Source organism: Fusarium redolens, assembly GCF_020744475.1.
Source record: "Fusarium redolens strain MPI-CAGE-AT-0023 chromosome Unknown BKA55scaffold_5, whole genome shotgun sequence".
Taxonomy (NCBI): Eukaryota; Fungi; Ascomycota; class Sordariomycetes; order Hypocreales; family Nectriaceae; genus Fusarium; species Fusarium redolens.
In genome coordinates, this window is record NW_025763668.1 from 1,785,931 (window position 1) to 1,807,011 (window position 21,081).

Consider the following 21,081-nt stretch of genomic DNA (forward strand, 5'->3'; position numbering starts at 1 on the left):
CTAGACTCTTGCGGCAGCCGTGTTTTATCGGACAAGCCTCATGCCAGGTCCCGGCCCTGATCAGTGTTCCTGCATTGGTGATTACTTTTATGAAAGGGATGATCAAATCGTTGCCAAGATCTCCCTACATCTGACACCTCTAGTCCTGTTATAAATACTCCATAAATCTTGTGAGACTGCGGTATGAGTAGTTCGACAAACACTTCAACTCAAACACACTCACTCTATTCCCTATTCACTCTATAAACTTCAAAATGAAGCCTGTTTTCGCTTTGACAGTCTGCCTCGGCGGCATCATGGGCGCTGAAGCCTGGGTTCTTCCTCCCGGTGCTGCGCCCAAGGCTGGTTATGCTCTTCGTCCAGATGACAAGGCTGGTAACAAGAACGCCGCCGATACAAAGATCAAGTTCTCGCCCGCTGGTTCTTCATCCTCTTCTTCTTCCAAGTCAAACAATGTCGTCCCTGGCTTCATCAACCCAAAGACCGGTGGTTCAAAGCGCCGTGGCATTGACAGGCGCGATGACGGTGATGACGATGGCTCTGATGATGGCGATGCTGGAGATGATGACCCTGAGGTCACCATCTTCACTGGTCCTTCCACCAGAATCGGCACCCTAAAGAAAGGAGAAACCTCTGGCAATGATGATGATGAAACAAAGTACTTCAAGACCAACAACAAGAAGCAAAACGGCAAGAACAAAGACGACGACAAGAAGAAAGATGATGACAAGAACAAGACCAAGACCAAGAAAGAAGACAGCACCAAAACAAAGACAAGCGACGATGCGTCCAAGACAAAGTCCAGGCATTCCGGTGACGACGACGATAAGAAGACCACCAAGACCAAGAAGGAGGATAGCACCAAGACAAAGGCTAGTGATGGTGTGAAGAAGACAAGCAAGTCTAAGCACTCGGGTGATGATGATGATAAGAAGAGTACCAAGACGAAGAAGGAGGATTCTACGAAGACGAAGGGTAGTGATGGTGCGAGCAAGACTTCCAAGGGGAAGGGGAAGGATGATGATAAGCCTGATAAGAACCCTTCGAAGGAGAAGCCTTCGAAGGATGATAAGAAGTCTTCTAAAGACGACAAGAAAGCTGACGATAAAAAGTCCGGCTCAAAGGGCAGCGATGACAAGAAGGTCGATGACTCCAAGAAGTCCAAAAGCACATAATCCCACCCTCACTCCTATCCAACATCTCTTACAATCATGTATCTTATTTAGAGCTTCTTTTATCGGAAACGTACACGCGGAGTTCAGGAAAGGGTAGCTGCCAATCATCTTTCAGCCTCTATCTAGAATTGTATTGTATCATAACAAAAATGTCTTCTTCCCCAGTCGCGACATGTTCTAAATATGCTTGCTTTCCTCTTCTCCGCAAGTGGTATAGCGGTATGTTGGTTGTAGTTCGGTACAGATATATGATGCTTTGCTTGGACCGCTTTAGGATTGGCGCGTCCCTTGTTCTGTGGTGCGTTGAACTTGTTCTCTATGGTGGATATCGGAGCGACTAATACGCCGTGTTGTTGATGGCTTAGATGGGAATTCCCTGGTATTCGTCATATCCAAGTGCGAGGTTCATGTTCTCTGCATTGTTGTTAGAAACGCGATGCTCGAGTTGGGTGAAGGACTTACGCAGGCATTGTGTGGCGGCACCCTTGTGGAGGTTGTCGATGGTGGCGCATCTTTAACAAGTTAGTGGACGCATCAGATCTGGGATGAAGAGACTTACACAACGACACGCTTGCCGGTGCTGTCAACAGCAAAGCCACCAATCTCAACGTGGTGCTTGTCCTGGATGGCCTTGACAACCCTTGATGATGTTAGTTCATGTGATAACCACAGCACGTGGGCATACATACGGAGCTTCACCAACAACCTTGACGAGCTTCTCACCGGCATATCGGTCCTGGTAGATCTGGCGAATATCACGAGATGTCATCTCCTTGTTCAAGGGAATGTTAACAGTCAGGTGAATACCGCGGAACCAGGAGGCGCTAAAATTGTCAGTCTTCAGTGACGTAGTGAGAGGAACTAGGCTTACACATGGGGCATGAAAGCAGCAGGTGTACCGAGGTGGTGGCTAATCTCTCGCTCGTGGATATGTCCTGTGAGAGAATCTTTGCAAGTCAGCTTCCTCTTTCCTCTCTCCCAGTGTCCTCTTCTTTGCACTTACAAGGCAATAAGTTGTCCTTGAGGTTGTTGGTGTCGTTCTTGGGAGAAGGTTTGGTGCCTGTAACGCTGTTAGTTCTTCCGAACCCTCAAATGTTTGGTTTTCTTGCGTGCGAGACACGATGTCCCCACGACTTGCGACGTACCAGCACCGCTGTAACCACTGACACCGAAAATGCTAGGAATACCACCGAGGTGCTCGACAATAGGAGCCAAAGCAAGCTGAGAGCCAGTGGCATAGCAGCCAGGGTTGGAGATTCTTGTAGCTGTAGCAAGCTGGCTTCTGGGCTGAAGCTCGCAAAGACCATACTTCCATGTCTTCTGGTCTTCATCGAAGCGATAATCGGCGGAGAGATCGACAATCAAGCTCTTGCTGTCGCCAAGAGCCTCAACGAAGGGCTGGCAGACAGCATTGGGGAGCGCCAGAATCCAAGCATCGACCTTGCCATCCTTATCCAGCTGAGCAACCTCCTCAGGAGACAAACTCTCGTAGATGATCTTGCGCTTGCTGTAGCCCTTGAGCTCCTGGCCTTGGAGCTCACGAGAAGAAACATGTCGAAGATCCATCATAGGGTGCTCGTTTAGAAGATCGATAAGAGCCTGACCAGTGTATCCACGAGCTCCAATGAGGCCAATTCTTGAGGGAGAGTCGTTGGAGGCATTCTTCATACCCAGAGGAGGGTTTGGATTGGTCTGAATAGCGTAGGACAAACGGCCGGTAGAAGAAAGGCATCGAGCCTGTGCGACATTGAAACTTCGGCCGAGGGAGATCTTGGGCATGGGCGCGACGAGGGTCGAGACAGCGGCGGCTCGGGGGGCAACGCGGCGAGCGCTGGTGCGCAGGGCGGAAGAAGTAGCGGACAGCATGATTCCGATAGGGAGCGAGCCCAATTGACCACTGTAGGGAGTAGTAGAGGAGGTTGAGAGGGCGTGATGAAGGGTTGTTGGTGGGCGGGCTTCTCAGATGCGACAAAATAATCCTTGATCGAATTGACGTTGGTGTGGGGTTTGCCCGTTTTGTGTGGCTATTCGCGGCCGAAGTCGGTCGCCTGGGGAAGTTGCTGACTCATCAGGTTTGGGCTTGATGGACATGCACCTGCCGACGAGGAGACTGTAGCAAGAGGGAGAAGTTGATGTGGTTATTTGTGCAGGAGCATTTGAACGAATTTTGACTTCATATCGAACCCAATTGAGGAGTTGCCTTTGAGCCTTTACGTCACTCAAACGACCGTTGCCGCTGATTGTTGCACGAGCGCCTTCCACGTTAAAAGTCAAATGATGGTTTCAACGGCGGCTGGTGATAGAACTGACATCTGATGATTTTCCAGTGAGTAAAGTAAGAGGTTGATGATTCGGAAAAATCTCAATTCCACGCGCTGGTCCAAAAAGAGAAGTGACAGAACGATTGACAAATGCACTCATGATGGCATCGTTTTGGCCTATTGTGTAAGTACATACATAGTGAATGGAGAAAGGAAGGCTGTTTGGCGGTAAATTTATTGCATGAGGTTGCCAATGTTAAAGTATAGGCGTTTGTTCTGTAACGTCCCTGGGTGAAAGCAGCGCATCGATGCCGTGGATGGCGTAATGACTGTCCTTAATTCTGAGCTCAACTTGAAAAGAAGCCAAGGGCAAGCGAGTTGGCAACAGCACTCGTCGAATGAAGAGCCGCTCCGGCAGCTACTTCCACTCTCTCCGTCCAGCAAACGCACGACCTTAACAAAATTATGACCTCAGTCAGACAAGCACCAACATCCGCATCTTTTACAACTGCATCCTTGGCAACAGCACCACAAGGAGTCTCTGAGACTCCTATCTCCAACGAAACCAATTTATCGGCCGATGTTTCCCGTACAAGCAGTGCGAGATGGTATCCTTGGAAATCGATACCGTTGTCGAAACGAAACGCAATGGAGCTGTAACAGAATCATCGAGCTGTGTTGCTATTTTCACACAAACAATACCACAGCTCGCAATCGACGCGATTGGGATTTCACAGGACAGCCTGGATCCTTCTACGTCTGCCTAATGAGGTGTCACTTGCAATATGCGATCAATCGCCAATGATCCCTCCAATGCCAGTCACGTTGACTCTACGTTGTTAAAAGAGGCAGTCGTCGTGAGTCATGACACTCTGTCACCATTTTAAAAACGGACAACCGTGTAATGCGTTTCAACCCGGATGCTGTCGACCTCGACGTTACCTAAGCATGCGGGAAGCCTCGCCCGGTCGGTCTTGAGCCTCTTGTCTCGATGGTGAAGGATCCAATAGCCGCCTCCCAATACTGGGAGGCTGCGTCAGAAGGCCTTATCTCGGTGACAAACACCAGTCATGGTGCAACGTCTACTGATGTGGCGGTGAATTTGGTGTATCAGTCTGACAAGCGGACATTCAGTATTCATGTTGCACGCAACAGTCGTCCAGGTGCCTCATCCTCTGGGCAGACGCATCTGGGGGAGTTTGTTGGCGGACCGGTCCGCCAGGGTAATTCGACCTCGTCGAGGTATTTATGCTGCCAAGGGAAGGATGCGAGGTTCTCCCCAAGCCTTCAAGCACTCCTATACTCTTCCAGTATAAACAACTCACCCAAACCTTCATTCATCTTCACTTGATACGAGATGTCTGAGATTGTCAGACCTGCACTTGGCCAGCAGGTTGCCATTGGCACACTTTACGATGCAAGAGTTGACCAATTCCTTCAGTCTTCCATCTTGCCACCGAATCCGCCGCAAGGAATCGTCTTGCGAGGTTCCTTCCCACTCTCTGCGCAGCACCAGCATTGGATGGCTGAAGGTTCTGACCATGCGAGTCGATTCAGAGCAATGCGTGTTGATGACAACCTTGCAGCAAGTATTCTATCCGGCTCAATCGACCTCAAAGGATCTGCCAACTTTCTGAAAGACAGCACATTGGATGGAGATACACTCTATGGTGTTGTCCGGCATTTCTTCAATACATGCAAAGATGTTCTTGATATCCGTAAAGGAGCGTTTAGAACTGGAGTGGCCCCAGCAATGTTCCTCCCGCCGGATCATCACAGTACCCATGTGGTCACCAGTGTCCGATGGGGACTACAGAGCATTCTGACAATGAAGCACCGCATAGCAGATCCGGGTCAACAAGTGGCCTTACAGGTTTCTTTTCAAAAAGACTTGACAGAGCTGAACGCCATTGTCAAGTCCATTTACTCGCTCGACTTCAGCGACAATCTGGCAAGCCAGCGACTTGAACTCGACTATGAGTTCAAGCTATATACTGATATCCAAAGGGATCGTGGCATTCACAAAGAGAGCCTGCCTGTAATGTGCAGGTTTGTCCAACTAGGCCCGCAGCAGATTACACATACTGCTGACGGCGCAGGGTACCCGATGGAATATACCTTACATCCCATACACATTCTCCGTCATCTCATGCCTGGTGGGGGCTTTATTCCCAACCCTCACCAAACCCTGAGAGCTGTCACCAATATCGATCCTTTCCTTACTCTTTTTGATGATTGGAATGCTTGTACGAAGAAACTTAAAGAGTACAGACACTCGCTCGTGGGTCGGGAACAATATCTTGCAAGGAGCCACATCGACGAAACCGATGCAGCAATTACTCGGCTTGCAACATCCCGGGAAGACCTCCAGATTACTCTACAAAGGATTTTAGCAGATATCAGAGATACCAAAGTGGACGAAAATCGTCTGCAGCAGCTACACACTGCTCACGAATCCTCTGCCCAACGGATCTCTATGATTGCTGGTCAGCAAAGCGACAAGCTCAGATTCATCGAGGAATGTCTCAACAGTGGAGCGACATATATCGGTTTCAATGGCGCTTGTATCAACGAACACACTCTTTCTCACGATCCTCCTCCATATCGATTCCTTTTCAATAATGCTGTGCTCAAGAGTTCAAGCTCATGGAATGAGCAGTGCACAACTCTGAGAGAGTTCCTTCACAACCCCAAGAACCACAACCAGGTGTATATAGTCGACTGCGATGCCCCCTCTGAGTACAGAGAGTTGAAGGCCCCGGTCTTTGGTCCAATACGAACAATCACGAAGCCAGTGATTGAGGTTTCGGAGTATCATGATGCATCAGCAGAACACAGGCCTCCTACCAGACAAGCAGAGCACCAGCAACCTCCACAGAAGTGCATCGCTCGTTGTGATCCCGGCGAGATGGGTTCTGATACACGAAGACCAGCTGAGCACCGTTTGGTCAAGATCCCCTGTCCTGGAAGATCCTGTGACTCGCACTTGAATCGTGAATGGGCCTGCGCCACTTGTGACACTCCTCTCGAGTTTGGGACAATGAATAACTGCATCTACTGCGACTGTGGTTCAGCCGCTTACGACTCATGGGACTTCAAATGCAGCAGCGATAGTCACGGACGCGGTTTCGATCGATACCATACGGATGAACTTTATCGACTCTTGAAAAGATCAAAACGGCCTGATTGTCGCAACATCCTGGTTTTGGGACAGACTGGCGTTGGCAAGTCAACATTCATCAATTCTTTCTTCAATTTCTTGACGTTTGAGAGTTTTGATGAGGCAAAATCAGCCCGGAAACTAGCGTACAAGGTCCCGTGTTCCTTTTCAGTCAGTCATTGGAACCCATCGGACCCAGATCAGGAACTTGAGAATCGGACGATTCGCGTCGGCTCTAGAGACGATGAACACGATGGTACCGCCGGCAATTCTGCGACACAGAAGACATCAATTTATAAAGTGACATACAACGATACCAGATACCGCATAATCGATACCCCAGGTATTTGCGACACCCGAGGTCCTGATCAAGACAAGAAGAACATCAAGGACACCATGAACACTCTGAGAAGATATGAAGAGCTTCACGGAATTTTGATCCTACTCAAGGCCAACGAAGCTCGCCTGACCACCACATTTCAGTTCTGTTTTGAGGAGCTGCTGTCCCACCTTCATCGCAGCGCCGTCGCAAACATCGTCTTTGGATTCACACATACCCTCATTTCCAATTATGCTCCAGGAGATTCTCTCAGACCGCTTCAAAGCTTCCTGAAAGATCATACGACTGTTGACTTGACTGTGTGCCGCGCAAACTCGTACAGTTTTGATGCGAAAAGCTTTCATTACCTGGCTGCGTACTTTCAAGGTGTAAGAAGTGAAGACGAGAGAAGTTCCCGTGAGAGTTGGAATAAATCGAGAGCAGAAACCATGAGGCTACTTTCACATATAGACAACCTCAGACCACATGAGATCAGGCAAACGCTCAGCATGGAAGGCGCACGCGAAGCGCTTGGTCATTTGATGATTCCCATGGTTGAGATTTCTCAGGAGATCAGAAAGAATATTAGTCTTCTGGAAGAAAAGATGGCAGAGTTAAATGATACGCGCCTGACAGGAGATGAGCTACGAAAGAAACTTCATCTGGAAAGGATCGAGGTTGTTCCTACAAAGCTCGACAAACCTCGGACTGTCTGCAAGAACAAGCATTGCTGTGAGTTCAAGTCCAATACCAACGGCGAGGTTGTCCCAGTCTACAAGTCAATTTGTCACGACGATTGCAACCTTAAAGACGTTACCGAAGAGTGTGTAGGGCATCCAACACTCATCAACTGTCGGGCGTTCAAGGAGACCAAAGACAAGACCTGTAAAAGTTGCAAGCATAGGTGGCAGGAGCATATGCATTTCTTCTATGAACTGAAAGAAACCAAGGTCAAGGTCAAGGATAAAGACGTTGAGCGACGCCTCAAAAACAACGCAAGCGATATGGCTCTACGACAAGAGGGTATAGAGCGTGTTCAACAACTTGAGAAGGAATACCGGAGCGAACACAAACAGCTACGAAAGGCCACGGCCCAGTTTGTGGCGTATCTGAGGGAGAATTCTGCCAATGCCTTTAATGATGCGACTGTCGTGTATTACGACCAACTCATCAAGATTGAGAAGGGCAAGATCCAGTTTGGAAAGGATAACAGAGTGAATGTCGATGCGAACAAGAGGAAGCTCAAAGGTCTGACGGACGACAGAGACAAGCATCTTGGACTTGTCAAGACGATCGAGGAAAACATGCATGCTCCTCGTGATCAGACGGAGGCACTTCTGACTCAAGATGGGGTCGAGCAACTCATCAAGGATCTATACAATCTCAAGCACTTTGGCAAGAATTTGAGGAGTTTGAGAGATGACATTACGTATTACAAGAACCATAGTAAGCGATCGCATCATCGCCCACGGTCTCGGTCGCGAAGGTCTGAGCGGAGCCTAGAGACGCGTGAAGATGTAAGTGACAGATCTTGCCAAAGCAATGATGAGCGTGAAGAAGAGTCAGGACGGAATAGGGGAATTCTTCGAGGATTCCATAAACTCTTGCCTAATTTCTAAATCAATTCAGGATGAGATGGTAAGTTGACGAGACTGGTTGATGAGGGGGCTCATGGCATTAGAGTGCGTATTTCACTCGCTTAGTTATAATAATTTATCTTCGATTCTTTATAAAGTCTATCATGCAATATGAACAATAATTGTACAGTGAGGTCTAGAAGAACCTCCAAATGGAATCAGCCGGCTTGGTAGCCTTGAACCTACCATACCACCTCACCAACGGCCACAGCAACAACATGGACAACCCCCAAATAGCAAGGTACGCAAAAACATTGTCGATACCTCGTTTAGAGTCCGGATCCATCTGTCCATGGTTCTCCGTCTCATGACCAAACCAATCAACCATGACTCCACCAAAAATAAAGACAAAGAACAAATGCGCAAGGTAGAAGAACAACGCAGCTCTACCGAAATCCAACAGCATCGTGAAGCGCTTGGCAACACTGGTGGGAATACCGCCGAAGAAAGCTAGCAGAAAGAGATTTCCGGCCATGGTAAAGGCCCAGAATGCGACGTCGGGTGGATACTTCATTATGTAGAAGAAGGACTGCACTGAGACGAGATATTGGTTCTGGTCGGGATGGGCGATGTGCTCGGGTGTTTGGAGACAACCTTCGGAGAGGTTTCCAAAGTGTAACACGCGTGTGAGGACAAAGATGATGAGGAAGAATACTCCAGCGGCTGTGTTGCACAGCGCTGCGACACGAGAATTCCACGTTCGCGCAACGTCGATGCGAGCGTATAAAAGACCTAATATCGCGAACGATACCCAAGCCATCGGTGGAAACACCGATTGAACACGTTCCGTCAACGTAGTCCAGAACCATACTCCAGACCAAGGATTATGCGAAATAGCAGGACTATCTGTAGGTCCAGTCTGACCAGCTGATAGAATTGTCAGGGATGATGAGTGATCGTTGGCGGTGCAGTGCCCATGTGTTGGTGAGAGCCAGATATTCCACCATATCGTGACTACACCCAACACCGCGAGCAGCGCATTGTGAACATGCCATGAGACAGCTTCTCCAAAATCTGAAGATTCGCTTCCTCCGAGTAGCGCTTCAGTTTCGTCGGTAGATTTACTCGGGATATGCTTCGCAAGTAACGGCTCTGTAAAGTCCATGACAAGCCATAGCAATCCGGCGAGTAAATAATCCACCGCCAACGAAAACAGCACAAAATTCATAAACCACACCTTTCCCACAGTAATAGCCCATCCCAAAACCACATTAACAGCCGTGAGCACAAAAGCCCTTATAAAAAAGTACTTTGCAATGCGCCCGCTCGACCAACCAAGTTTCTTCCGCGACCTTCCAAGGTACACCACCCCAATCCCTAACAACATGGTAAAACCCGGTGCGCAGAGATGGGTTAATGTTCGGATGATATAAGCGGGTGTGCGATTCCACTGCTTTATGAGTACGCCGTCCATTTCTGTCTCGCGGCCTGTGCCGTGGGACCATGTGTTTAGGGCGAGGGCCATGTGGTCCATTGCCATGAGGAGCATGAGAAGACCGCGGAGGAGATCGGGAGCGAGGGCGCGTGTGGAGGGCTGCGTTGGCTTTGAGGGTTGGGGGGTGTCAGATGGGAAGGAGCCGTAGATGACATCGGGCCGTCGGTCGGTTGGATCATCGTGGGAGGATTGTGCTGACGGCATGATTATCGTATTGTCGCATTCATCAGTGATTGGAAGCTATACTCGCTGCGACAGATGTTCGCCAATTAGTACAGAGATTGCATGATACAAAATAAAGGAAAGGAAAGGAAGAAGAGGGAGGAAGTATATCATTTCGGATATTTCGGGCGATCGGTCGACATCATAGATTTGGGTTATGTTTTGGTTGATTAATAAGGAATAAGCGGACTTTTGGGAATGGTTGCGGAGTTTCAGTTCCATCAATGGGTTAGGCGAATCGGAGGGTTTGGCGATGAACCGCGCGGCTCGTCGCTTGGTAATCGCAGTCAACATTGGCTAAAGATGAGAAAATAGACCAAGAAAGAGGAGTGAATGATATGATGTGATGAATATTGAATTGAATTGATGCCAAAGCTAAGAACAGAGTGAAGATATCGTCCAGCAAAAGAGAGAACAGAAGCAAGGTACAGAACAACCCCTGTCAATCACCTCGTCATATCAATTGATGCCCCTCAAGGCGCCATAAGAGCAATATCATAATCAACAGTTTGCGACGACCCCGAAAAGCTATTAAATAAAGTACAATACCCCTTACTTTTCAAGAACTCCACGCCCGCGCATCCGACGTACACTGAACACGCTTCTATGCAGTCTACGAAACTGTCCACGGTGAACCCGTTGAGTGGCGTTCGGGAGTTTACGTCGGTGTTGCAGTGGAGAGCGTATATTGTGTCCGTGGAGTCCATGTAAGGATTGGAGAGGTCGGCGCAGGCTAGGGCGGCGGTGGTTGTAGTGGCTACGGAGGAGGTTGTTGGGGTGGTGGTTGATGTTTCTGCTGTGGTGGGTTGTTGGGTTGTAGATTCTTCGGCGGTAGACTGTGCAGTGGTGGACTCTGCAGTAGTAGACCCCTCGCTGGTAGACTCTTCAGCAGTTGTGGCGGCAGTCGAGCTATCTGCAGTTGTAACATCGACAGTCGTTGTATCTTCCGTGGGAGCAGAAGTCTCAGCAGTCGTAGTCTCACTCTCAGTAGCAGGCTCTGTAGTCGTTTTGCTCTCTGTGGTAAGTTCGTCCGAAGTAGTAGTACCCTCTGTGGCAGACGTTTCGGCCTCAGTCATCGTCTCAGACGTCACATCCGAAGTACTCTCTTCAGAGCTACTTGCAGCAGCCTCAGTCGTCCCTGATGGAGCCTGCGATGTTGACTCAGTCTCATCTGATGTGCTTAACAGCGATGTCGGAGTCTCCAGCGCACTGGTTGTGAACAATTTCTCGGTGGTTGATTCATCGGGAACTGAAGATGAAGCGAGAGGCTGTGTAGATGTTTCCGACGCGACGATGCTGGTCGTCGAACTGACTGATATGGACTCGACCGCGCTGGAAGAAGCTACCGTGGATGCCTCGGAATCAGTCGTTTGTGAAACTGGACCAACGGATTGAGTTTGAGCGACACTGCTTGACGCAGCGATGCTTTCAGAGCTAGATTTATTGGCTTCTGTTGTCGTAGAACCTTCTACGCTGGTAGCACTTCCAGAGCTGATGGCTTCAGTCGTCGCAGTCTCGGTAGCGCTTGTAGTCGTATCAAGACCAACAAGTCTCCCATTCTGGCACTGTCTCTCTAATCTCGCGTCAGCATCAACATCACTACATTTCACAAACTCAACGTGCCATCATAAACATCCAAAGAAACAGCCTCACACCCAGCCGGTCCACTCGTAAAAATCACATAGACCCTCCCATCATCCGTCTGGCAAAAACCCGCCTCACCGCCAGGCAAATTCACCTGCAGCGATCGACCAGCCGTTCCAAAGATTCTGGTAACAGCACCTGCAGGGGGCTCAGGTCCCTCGACAAGCTCCTTATAATCCTCACCGTTGTAGAAGAACGGCACACCGCCTATGAAGAGCTGCTCTTCAGCGATGTTGAAGCTTTGAGCAAAGGTGCAGATTGAAGGGTTGTTGTTTCCGACGAAGCCTTTGTCTGTGTTCTGGTGTTTGAAGGAGCGCTTGCGGGTGTTGGGGGCGGAGATTAGGAAGATCACGGAGCGGCCTGGTGGTTCGATGATGCTTGTTGAGGTAGTGAGGACATCGGTAGATTCTGAGGATGCTAAGGTGATTTGGTTGGTCAGAGTTCCGGTCGTTGAATTAAATGACACTGTTTCTGAGCCAGATTGAGTTTGCGTTGGTTCATATCCACGCTGGAAGACACAACACCCGAAGACACCTCAGTGACTTCTGAAGTGAGAACTGACGTATCAGACACCAATACGCTCTGGGACTCTGTTTCTGTTACACAGTCAGTTTAACTCTCAGCTAGTTCAGGTCACTTACGTGTCACGGGGATTGAGCTGTTTCCCGCAAAGGTCGGTTGTAAAGAAGATGCTCCCGTTGATTGACCAGGATTTGCTACCGGAACAAGGTAGGTAGACAGGTACGTAACGCACCATATATCCAAGCTCATAGCTCCATGGTCTGCCTGTGAGAGAACACCACTAGCCCCCAGGACTGTCGTTAAGAGAATTTGACTCTTCATGATATCTCCCTTTCCTTCAAAATCTGAGAGCAAGGCGATGTCACTGTAGCTTCTCGCGACGGAATTTCACACATCTTAAGTACAGCAGTGGCTAGAATGCCCCATCCCTTATAGTCATACTAAACAGAACATCTAGACTTGTCGCAGTCTCTGTCTCTGCTAGTCTTTGTAAAAAGACGCTACATCAAGCTTTTCTCGTCTTTCTAGATATAGAGAATGATATTAGACATTCCACAGCCACATAGGTCATTCCTCTTTTCTCTTGATTCAAATTACTAAGCCATCCCGTTTGCCATCCCGCGTGGTTGTTTGTGGTGATTTAAAACAACCCCCTTGCGTCGGCTCGTTTGCCGACCACCCAGTCCTATCGATTTATCCCAGTGGCTTCTATCCTCAATTTCTTTCTATTTCAGAGTCACAACTATCTGCAATGGTATTCTCCAGTGTCTATTCGAGCTAAGCGCAGTCAAATAAGCTTGTTGTGGATATCAACCTAAGAATTAACGAGCGGTCTTGTCTCACCCGTGCTTCATCGTTAGTTTTCATTCTCACGCTGTTAGTGTAACGGCCTACCCGTACATCCGTCTCTCACAAGCCACGTCTTAAGATTCTGAACATTCAGGAACGGCTGCTTACATGCCACGCCAGATTGCACGCTACATAGCCTCGCCTCAATCTTGCGGTGAAGAGAGAACCTGGTCTGTGTTTACTAGACTATCAATAAAGACAAAAAGCGGATGAGTTACTAAAAGCCTTACTAGTAGGGAGAATTAACGGACACTTCGTTTAAATCTGGAGTGTCAGATCAACGTGCCAGAATATCCTTGTAAGTGAAGGGACCAGGTACCCGGTTCTGCAACAGCAAACGGCCAACAGCCATCAGTGCAATTCCAACGGTCGAGCTTTCGTTAACCAATCCTATGTTTGTAACTAAGACAGCGGACCTGTCTCGCTTCACTCTCAGTCAGACCTGATCACTATTGCATTAGCGTATCGCAGAACGCTCTCTTTACCAACCTATGCGAAACGGATACGACAAAGTCAACTAGAATAATCCAGTTAACCGACCAATCATAGCTGGAGCAGTTCATTTTCCGCTAGAACTGTATCCCTGTAGCCACGGCAGTCTGCCTTAGTTATGTCTCTATCTACCAGTCCAGGATCAAAACAGCGCTCATCTTTGCGGCTGGGTGCTGATGTTTGCTGTTACCCTTCGCCAAGTGACAAGGTCTTTAGTTTCTGTGAATTTGTTTGTGATTAACATGTCTATATATGTTCAGTATATGCCTACTCAAATGTGGCATCGTTCCTCATGGGAAACGCAGCCAGTTCTTCAATTACATTTGCTCGATCGTTGTTCGAATCACCGTATATGCCCTCGGCAAATGAAGATCCCACCTATACGCACTATACCACAACAATGCTGCAGAGTAGAGCACATCGCGGTACCGAATGGCCGTCTAGTGAAAGTTTCAAGACTCCTGAGTCTTTAAAGCAGGACCAGCTGGCGCACAAATGTCTCTATCAGATTGAGCAGCAACGCGAGCTGACGCAAGACAGTTTCAATTATCTATTGAAGCTACTCAAAGACGACTTCTCGCCTAAGGTGCGCATACTGTCCTCAAGTGAAGTGGATGCGAAGGCCTTCGCCTTTCCAGTCTCTGACTTTGTGACACCGCTGTATCATCATAGAACGGAATGTTGGTCTGTTATATGCGTTTCTATTCAAAATCAGAGCAACCAGAACAGGGGAAGGCCTCTTGTCAAGGTTCATTACTATGATCCGGATCCGCAGCAGGGCAGGCACTCTGAGGTGCGCGAGAAGATCCGTTCCTGGGCTGAGCAACGGCATGGTAAAAACGTAGAATTTCAATACATTCACGCAGTAAGTCTCGTCATGCAAACACTTCCACTCGGGGTTAACACAGCCTAGGAGGGCCCGGCCGTATCTCATAAGAACTCAACGGGCATTTATGCCATAATGGGCGCCCTGGACTTCGGTGCCTACCAGACTATCCGGTCGAAGGACAAGTTCTGGAGCGGGGACCCTGTAAAGACGATCAAAGCTGCTTTGCAGGGAACCCAGCCTCGCTACCCTACCCCAGGAGGAACACCTGGGAGAAGGGAGTCCCCTATCTGTTCTACAGGCAATGGAGCCGAGGGTATGAAAACCCCCTCCAGAACCCCCAAGGACGAGAGGCGGAATAGTTGGAAGGATACTAGAATCGACCAGAGCGGCGCCTTCAGGACCCGGACACCTACGCCAGGAAACTCGAAGCGCAGACGCGTCGATCCGGCTGATCCTATGGTGTTTGACGTCAAGAAGAAGTTGGACGACGCTACCGCTTTCATCGCGAGCCTGAAACTTCCTTCGATGACTGCTCTTCGGCAGGAGGTCGATGAGCGCCGCAAGGAGCGCGATGAGCAGAACAACGTTGTTGAGAAGAAGAAGGCGGAGCTAGAGAAGTGTCAGAACGAGCGAGCGTCACAGGCCAAGGAGCATGGTATCCTTGATAGAGAGTTCTCAAATCTCGGCGCCGCCATCGCAGCTGACGAGAAGGCTAACAACGAATATCTCTCAACGATCCCTACCCCTACGATGACTCTCAACTTCCCCATGAGCAAGACACCTCAGGACAGTTGGAGGGAGGATTTTGAGGAGAACATCAAACCGCAGAGGAAGAAGCACGAGCAACTAGGCGCAAGGAAGCGCAAGGCAAGCGAGATGTTGCATTCGGCGGAGGAAGTATGTACTACACTTGAGGAGGATGTGGAGAAGGCTCAGGATGAGGGGAGGGTGATTGAGCAGGAGGTGAAGAGGGCGTATATGAGGGAGGAGTTTGTGGCGATGGAGAAGAGGCATTTCGAGGAGTATCAGGCTTTTCCATTGCGGTTTGAGGGGGGCAATTGGGAGGAGGAGTTCGGCAAGAGGAGAGACAAGATGTAGTGGTTTGATGCGTATTTTGTCATGGGAGATGATTAGAGATCTACTGTATGTCATAGACAAGCTTGGTTGATTCTGCAGATGCATTTATTCTATTTGGCAGTTATTAGTATTAGTTTAGCGTTTGTTTTTCCATTGCAGACATGACTTTCTGCATAGACTCCAATTCATCTGCATCGTGAAAGCCATGTCGTTGGTTATCTGGTGTTGAGGGACTAAACGTGGGGTTATGAGATGAACATCTCCGGGATCCGGCAATTCGGCGATATGACGATTTGTTTTGTTTCCAAGTGACCAATACAAATTGAGATCTTACGTGGGGTCGGCAGAGATGATATTCCCCGGGTTCCGGGTTCAATCTTGCTAAAGCTGTCACATTGAGTCACAGCCATCACTACAGTCAAGTTGCATAGTAGAATGTAATAGAATAGCTCCCATTTACTCACGGACATGCTCGGAAAAGTCTCGTCAACTACCGGTGCACGGCTACGTACGGCCCGGCGACCGAAATCTTGATCTCGGCTGTTATCAAACTTATCGCCAATCGCCCAACCAATTTGAGCTTAAAGTCTGAGTCTTTCCAGGCGGAGACCAAGGAAAAAAGAAAGGAAAAAAGGGACTGCTCAACAAATTACGTCGTCATCCCCAAAATTTCTTATCCTTCGGCATCTCTCCGTCCGAATTTACGGCGAAGCTCTAAATACTGTACCTACGGGTAGTACCTAGGCTGTTTTTTTGTCAGTAGTACCGAGTGCGCCCCCAACGTGTAACCAAGTATTGGATCTACTGCAGGTGCTGCTGCAGTCTTGCCCGTTTTTATCCTTGTCCGTTGAACTGTCACTGTCACATCCGTCCATTATCGCACCATATCCATACTGCAGCTGCAACCGCGTTGTGGATGCCTCTAATGTTTTCCTCTCGGCTCCCTTCCTTTTCTCTCCGCTCCTCCTCTTCCTCCTTCACATCTTTATCATCTCAACGTCTTGCTTCTCGCTCCATACTCACCAGCTTCCAAACTCGTTTCTCATCCTCCACACAAGACCCAAAACCCGCTCCAAAACCAGAGTGGCGCACCATGGCCGAACAAGACATCACAAAATATCTCCAGCAAAGCCACGATCGGCTCTTCCACAACAACCGCGCCTGGGCCGAGAACAAGGCAAAGGTCAACCCCGACTTCTTCAAGAACCTTGCCGCTGGCCAAGCCCCCGAGTACCTCTGGATCGGATGCGCCGACTCTCGCATCCCCGCCGAGCAGATCTGCGGTCTTGAGCCGGGCGAGGCATTTATCCACCGCAACATCGCCAACCTCGTGTGCAACACCGACCTCAACGCCATGGGCGTCATCAACTACGCCGTCAAGCACCTCGGCGTCAAGCACATCATCGTCTGTGGTCACTACGGCTGCGGAGGTGTCAAGGCGGCTATGACCCCCCAGGACCTCGGCCTTCTGAACCCATGGCTTCGCAACATCCGTGACGTGTACCGCCTTCACGAGAAGGAGCTCGATGCGATTGAGGACGAGAACGCTCGCTACGACCGCTTGGTCGAGCTGAATGTTGTTGAGCAGTGTCGCAACGTCATCAAGTCTGCTGATGTTCAGCAGTCGTGGCATGAGAACAAGTATCCCATTGTTCACGGATGGGTGTTTGGATTCAAGGATGGACTTCTCAAGGATCTTAAGATTGACTTTGAGTCTGTGTTGGCCGACATCCAAAAGATTTACAACCTTGTTGACAAGAAGAAATAATGGAAGAGCATGGCGTTGATAGAAGAATTTTGACTTGCCTTACTGATTGAAGTACTGTGTCTGTGACTGTGATGATCCAAGGATGACTATCCCCAGATGACAAGAGGTTCAATCAAGGGGCAACGTCCACCTTTTAAACATATCAGTAGCGTTTCTTAAGTGCCTGATATGCAGGGATATTTCTCTCTTCAGCCCTACAAGTAACCGTAACAGGGACCACGGCTTGGCTCGACCGCACCTCGATGACGGTCTGGGCCTTCAAGGTGTCGATGAGATAAAGGTGCATCACAACGTCGTGTTTTCACACAGATTGAAGGTAGTATCACTTCCCAGCCGAGGTCATCATTGCCGATATAAACATATTTTTAAATTGAATTTTCAAATCGTCTTGTTCTTGACAAAATTGAAGAAAACATTGAAAAGGATCGCTCTCACGTGACCACCCTCTCAGGGTGCATCTCCACACATCGTACGATTTCCACATGCCCTGGTCCACGATGTAGGGATCGCTTGCAGGCCTCGGATCCAGAGACGGCAGTTATTCTTAAGTGCCGAATTTGAGATTGGCGAATATGGGGAAGTTGACCGGAAAAAGAAGATTGTCTTTGTTTCTGTTGCTAATTTGAATGGCTGATCAGACGGGTGATGAATTGGGGAAAATGTCTCTCTTTGAGGTATTGGCAAAGGGAGCCGGGGGCATGCGCAGCTTGGCTATAAGTGCAAAGTCTGTGCTTCGTTTTATCATGCTTTTGGAATGATGATGCAAATTCATCTACAATGAGTTCAATTTAGCTTCAGTATGTATTTTCCACCCGGCTTCCCTCATGAGAGTCGTGTGTTGTGCTCTCGCAATGGAGACCTTGATGGACAGAGCGCCATACACATACACATGCTCACTAAAGTTCAATTGTCAAACAGCTAATTACAAAATTACTTAAAGCCCAGTCATAATTACATCAAATAATTAATACGTTTGTTGTTACTGTTGCATATTGTTCGGTCATCCCTCTAACATGGTATTTTGATCAAGTTCACGTTCAAGAACCCCAATCACAGAGCTATTTTACAGGAGCGCAATAAGCCTATTCGATCTCTTGCTTAAACTCTGACCCAGGAAAGAAACAGGGAATCATCTTAACTGCGCACGATAATTTACTTGTCTCTGAGCACGCGACAAACATTGATCCTTACTTGCAACGGTGCATGCCAAAATTACCCTACAGACAAACAGGTCGGAACCTTTTTCTCTCTCAATCATCCGGATCTCACTCCGGCCCACCAAGACCGAAACTTCAACTTGATCTTCATCCACACTTGTATCATTCACCTTATTCTCTTCAAACCCCAAAGCACTACCATTTCACCTCCGTCTCCGTCACTGTCCGTACATGATCTCTGCTTGCTCGATCTCGTTCAGCAACAAGCATCACGTGAGTGATCTGGTCTGGTGGTCTAGTGGTATGATTCTCGCTTAGGGAAAACCCTACAGCATAGCTTGCGAGAGGTCCCGGGTTCAATCCCCGGCCAGACCCTTTCTTTTGCTCATGAAGCCTCTTGAGTCGTCATGAATGTGTTTTCTTTTTGCTGTTGTTGGGCTGTCGATGGATGGATGTTGTGAGGCCATTGACTCTGGGTCTCACCGAACCTTGTGTGAGTGTCCTTGAGTCACTTTCGATACCCCTCAATATCGTTTCGGGTGAGTACAAACATGCTACGAGAGCCTGATGATTTCAACTGAATTTTCTGCCTTTTCTCAATCAGTCTTCGTTTGGTGACACCGACAATTGGTTGAAAGATGTGTCTTATAATAATTGGTGATAATGTTGCGCTTGCATGCAGACACTTTTCTTGGTGGAGCTCCACGCTAGTCTGATTGTGTCACCTGTCGCGTTTGCTCATGCGAAAAAGCCCCCGCCGCGCATTATGGTCCTGGTCTCATTAAGTGCACCTTCCAACGGCTGCAAACAAAAAAAAGTAAACAACCCGTGTAGCCCAGCCCAACCTGATTTAACTTATTCATCCAATACCAACTCAACGTAAGACAAAGCTTCAAACCGCGTTTCCTTCCGTTTGTTGCTCCTGTTTTGCTCGAATAACCATTTCAACTCAATTTGTTTGTGTCTCCTGTATCTTCCCGTGTTTCCGTCACCATGAACGCGATTTTCAACTTCCTGTCATCACCGCTCAAGCAGCCGGCAGAGAGACCTCCACCTTCGAGCATGCCCCTTACCGCCTCGCGACCGAGTTTGTCGCCTAGAGAGCAACGTCTTGCCAAACGCGCTGCGGATAGATTTTCGGAGCCGGAAGGTCGCAGTCCCGTAAGTTTTATCTAGAAGGTGCCCGGCACTTCGCAGCGCAGGCGCCTTGATGAGTTGGCACCTCCCCCCAGCGTTAGGCACCCACTGACTTGACTTTGCTTGCTCAAAAACAGCGCTCGCGTCTGAGTAACGTTTCTCTTGCATCAACCGACCACGATAACACCGCCGAGATTTCTGTCGTTAGTCGACGACGAGAAACCATCGCCATGCCACCGCCCAGCGTCAAGAAGCGCATCAGCACGTCTACGCGCTCGTCGCCGATACACAAACCAAAGTCTAATGGATCTATTTCACGCGTGGCATCGTCGCCTGCCATCCGATCCTCCCCTAGAAGGCGAGCATCGGTTGAGCTTGGATCTTCGCCACCCACCAGCTTCATCAAGTCACCAGCCTTGACCCCTAAGAGCAGCATCAATGGAGTTTCTCGAAGCAGCGAGGCTAAGAGTCCTAGAAGATCCTCGAGGGCCTCGCGCGTGACAGAACCGCAAACAAATGGCAAACCACAGAAAGAGAAGACCCCCGAGGAACAGCCCGAAGAGAAGCCCCAAGAGGTGCAGTCTGAGGAGGAAGCAGCGCAAGATGACGACGATAAGGAGTTCGAATTCGAGAGCATTGCGGATTATCGCTGGGCCAAGAACAAAATCGAGCTTCGTATTCAATGGACAGATGGCGACAACACTTGGATCCCGGAGGAACTTCTTCACGCCGATAACCCGGAAGCGCTTTTTGCGTACTGGCGCTCGCAGCCCCAGGGGCGACCTAACCGACAGGGCGATATCTACCAGGTTTTCGCGATTCGAAAGCACCGCGTGCGTAAGGGCGTACCGGAGGTCATGGTGGAATGGGTAGGCTACGACAATTCCGAAAACACTTGGGAGGCCCAGGACTACATCGAAGAGGTCGCGCCCCAGCACGTCGAAGCCTATTTTGATAAAGTCAAGGGCAAGGGCAAGGTTCAGGCCAAGAGCAAGGCGAAGAGCAAGGCGAAGCCCAAGGCTGCTGCGAAAACTAAGGTTCAGGCAAAGACTTCGGCTCGCAGCGGAACTAGAAGCAGCTCAAGGGTTACGAAGCGATGAAGAATCACAGTGGAACAAGACATGGAAATTGGTGATTTGATTGTATTATTTTGACTCAAAATGGTTGTGGAAGTGCGTTTGAAGGGAGCTAGCTACTGGATGCTGGACGCTGGCGGTCCAGATGAAAATGGGTACCTTGCCTGTGATGATGGAAATGAACATTGTTTGGACTGTAATTATCATCGGAGTGGGAACAATAAGCAAACTGCATTTCTTGTTACACATGTTTTCTTGAATGTGAAGTAGTCATTTTGCTGCCTTGCAAATGCGTCATGGTGATGATCTGGTTTGCTTACC

At 49.0% G+C, this 21,081-nt stretch overlaps 7 protein-coding genes and 1 non-coding gene across 8 annotated transcripts; 6 read left to right on the forward strand and 2 right to left on the reverse strand.

Moving 5' to 3' along the window:
• Positions 1-254: 254 nt before the first annotated feature.
• BKA55DRAFT_687811 (uncharacterized protein) lies at positions 255-1,175 on the forward strand (the record flags this gene model as incomplete). Its single annotated transcript, XM_046199121.1, has 1 exon — positions 255-1,175. The coding sequence occupies one exon, from the start codon at positions 255-257 to the stop codon at positions 1,173-1,175; it is 921 nt and encodes a 306-aa protein (XP_046052222.1).
• A 361-nt stretch (positions 1,176-1,536) lies between these two features.
• Positions 1,537-3,041, reverse strand: BKA55DRAFT_507093 (uncharacterized protein; the record flags this gene model as incomplete). The annotated part of the gene is made up of 7 exons (XM_046187319.1): positions 1,537-1,589; positions 1,638-1,687; positions 1,735-1,815; positions 1,865-1,999; positions 2,047-2,122; positions 2,179-2,235; positions 2,321-3,041. The coding sequence occupies 7 exons, from the start codon at positions 3,039-3,041 to the stop codon at positions 1,537-1,539; spliced, it is 1,173 nt and encodes a 390-aa protein (XP_046052223.1).
• Positions 3,042-5,484: 2,443 nt separating this feature from the next.
• On the forward strand, positions 5,485-8,601 carry BKA55DRAFT_562682 (uncharacterized protein). Its single transcript, XM_046192317.1, has one exon. The coding sequence runs from the start codon at positions 5,544-5,546 to the stop codon at positions 8,532-8,534; it is 2,991 nt and encodes a 996-aa protein (XP_046052224.1). The 5' UTR covers positions 5,485-5,543; the 3' UTR covers positions 8,535-8,601.
• Positions 8,602-8,619: 18 nt separating this feature from the next.
• Positions 8,620-12,696, reverse strand: BKA55DRAFT_662122 (uncharacterized protein; the record flags this gene model as incomplete). The annotated part of the gene is made up of 10 exons (XM_046197620.1): positions 8,620-10,227; positions 10,716-10,737; positions 10,777-10,801; positions 10,832-11,152; positions 11,192-11,224; positions 11,255-11,380; positions 11,420-11,782; positions 11,833-12,318; positions 12,378-12,449; positions 12,495-12,696. 10 exons carry the CDS (start codon positions 12,694-12,696, stop codon positions 8,689-8,691), a joined length of 3,189 nt encoding a protein of 1,062 aa, XP_046052225.1. The 3' UTR covers positions 8,620-8,688.
• A 1,262-nt stretch (positions 12,697-13,958) lies between these two features.
• On the forward strand, positions 13,959-15,755 carry BKA55DRAFT_724642 (uncharacterized protein; the record flags this gene model as incomplete). The annotated part of the gene is made up of 3 exons (XM_046201087.1): positions 13,959-14,141; positions 14,174-14,581; positions 14,630-15,755. The coding sequence occupies 3 exons, from the start codon at positions 13,959-13,961 to the stop codon at positions 15,641-15,643; spliced, it is 1,605 nt and encodes a 534-aa protein (XP_046052226.1). The 3' UTR covers positions 15,644-15,755.
• A 960-nt stretch (positions 15,756-16,715) lies between these two features.
• BKA55DRAFT_506612 (carbonic anhydrase) lies at positions 16,716-17,390 on the forward strand (the record flags this gene model as incomplete). Its single annotated transcript, XM_046187277.1, has 1 exon — positions 16,716-17,390. One exon carries the CDS (start codon positions 16,716-16,718, stop codon positions 17,388-17,390), a length of 675 nt encoding a protein of 224 aa, XP_046052227.1.
• A 1,441-nt stretch (positions 17,391-18,831) lies between these two features.
• Positions 18,832-18,922, forward strand: BKA55DRAFT_t115. Its single transcript has one exon. It is a non-coding gene; the product is annotated as a tRNA-Pro (tRNA).
• A 415-nt stretch (positions 18,923-19,337) lies between these two features.
• Positions 19,338-21,075, forward strand: BKA55DRAFT_562689 (uncharacterized protein). The gene is made up of 2 exons (XM_046192318.1): positions 19,338-19,708; positions 19,822-21,075. The coding sequence occupies exons 1-2, from the start codon at positions 19,541-19,543 to the stop codon at positions 20,782-20,784; spliced, it is 1,131 nt and encodes a 376-aa protein (XP_046052228.1). The 5' UTR covers positions 19,338-19,540; the 3' UTR covers positions 20,785-21,075.
• The last annotated feature ends 6 nt before the right edge of the window (positions 21,076-21,081 follow it).

Bases quoted from the DNA above. Each gene is read 5' to 3' on its own strand.
- BKA55DRAFT_562682 (XM_046192317.1), top strand. From the start codon at position 5,544: ATGGAATATACCTTACATCCCATACACATTCTCCGTCATCTCATGCCT.
- BKA55DRAFT_562689 (XM_046192318.1), top strand. From the start codon at position 19,541: ATGAACGCGATTTTCAACTTCCTGTCATCACCGCTCAAGCAGCCGGCA. The intron at 19,709-19,821 runs GTAAGTTTTATC...GCTCAAAAACAG, and splicing joins AGCCGGAAGGTCGCAGTCCC to CGCTCGCGTCTGAGTAACGT.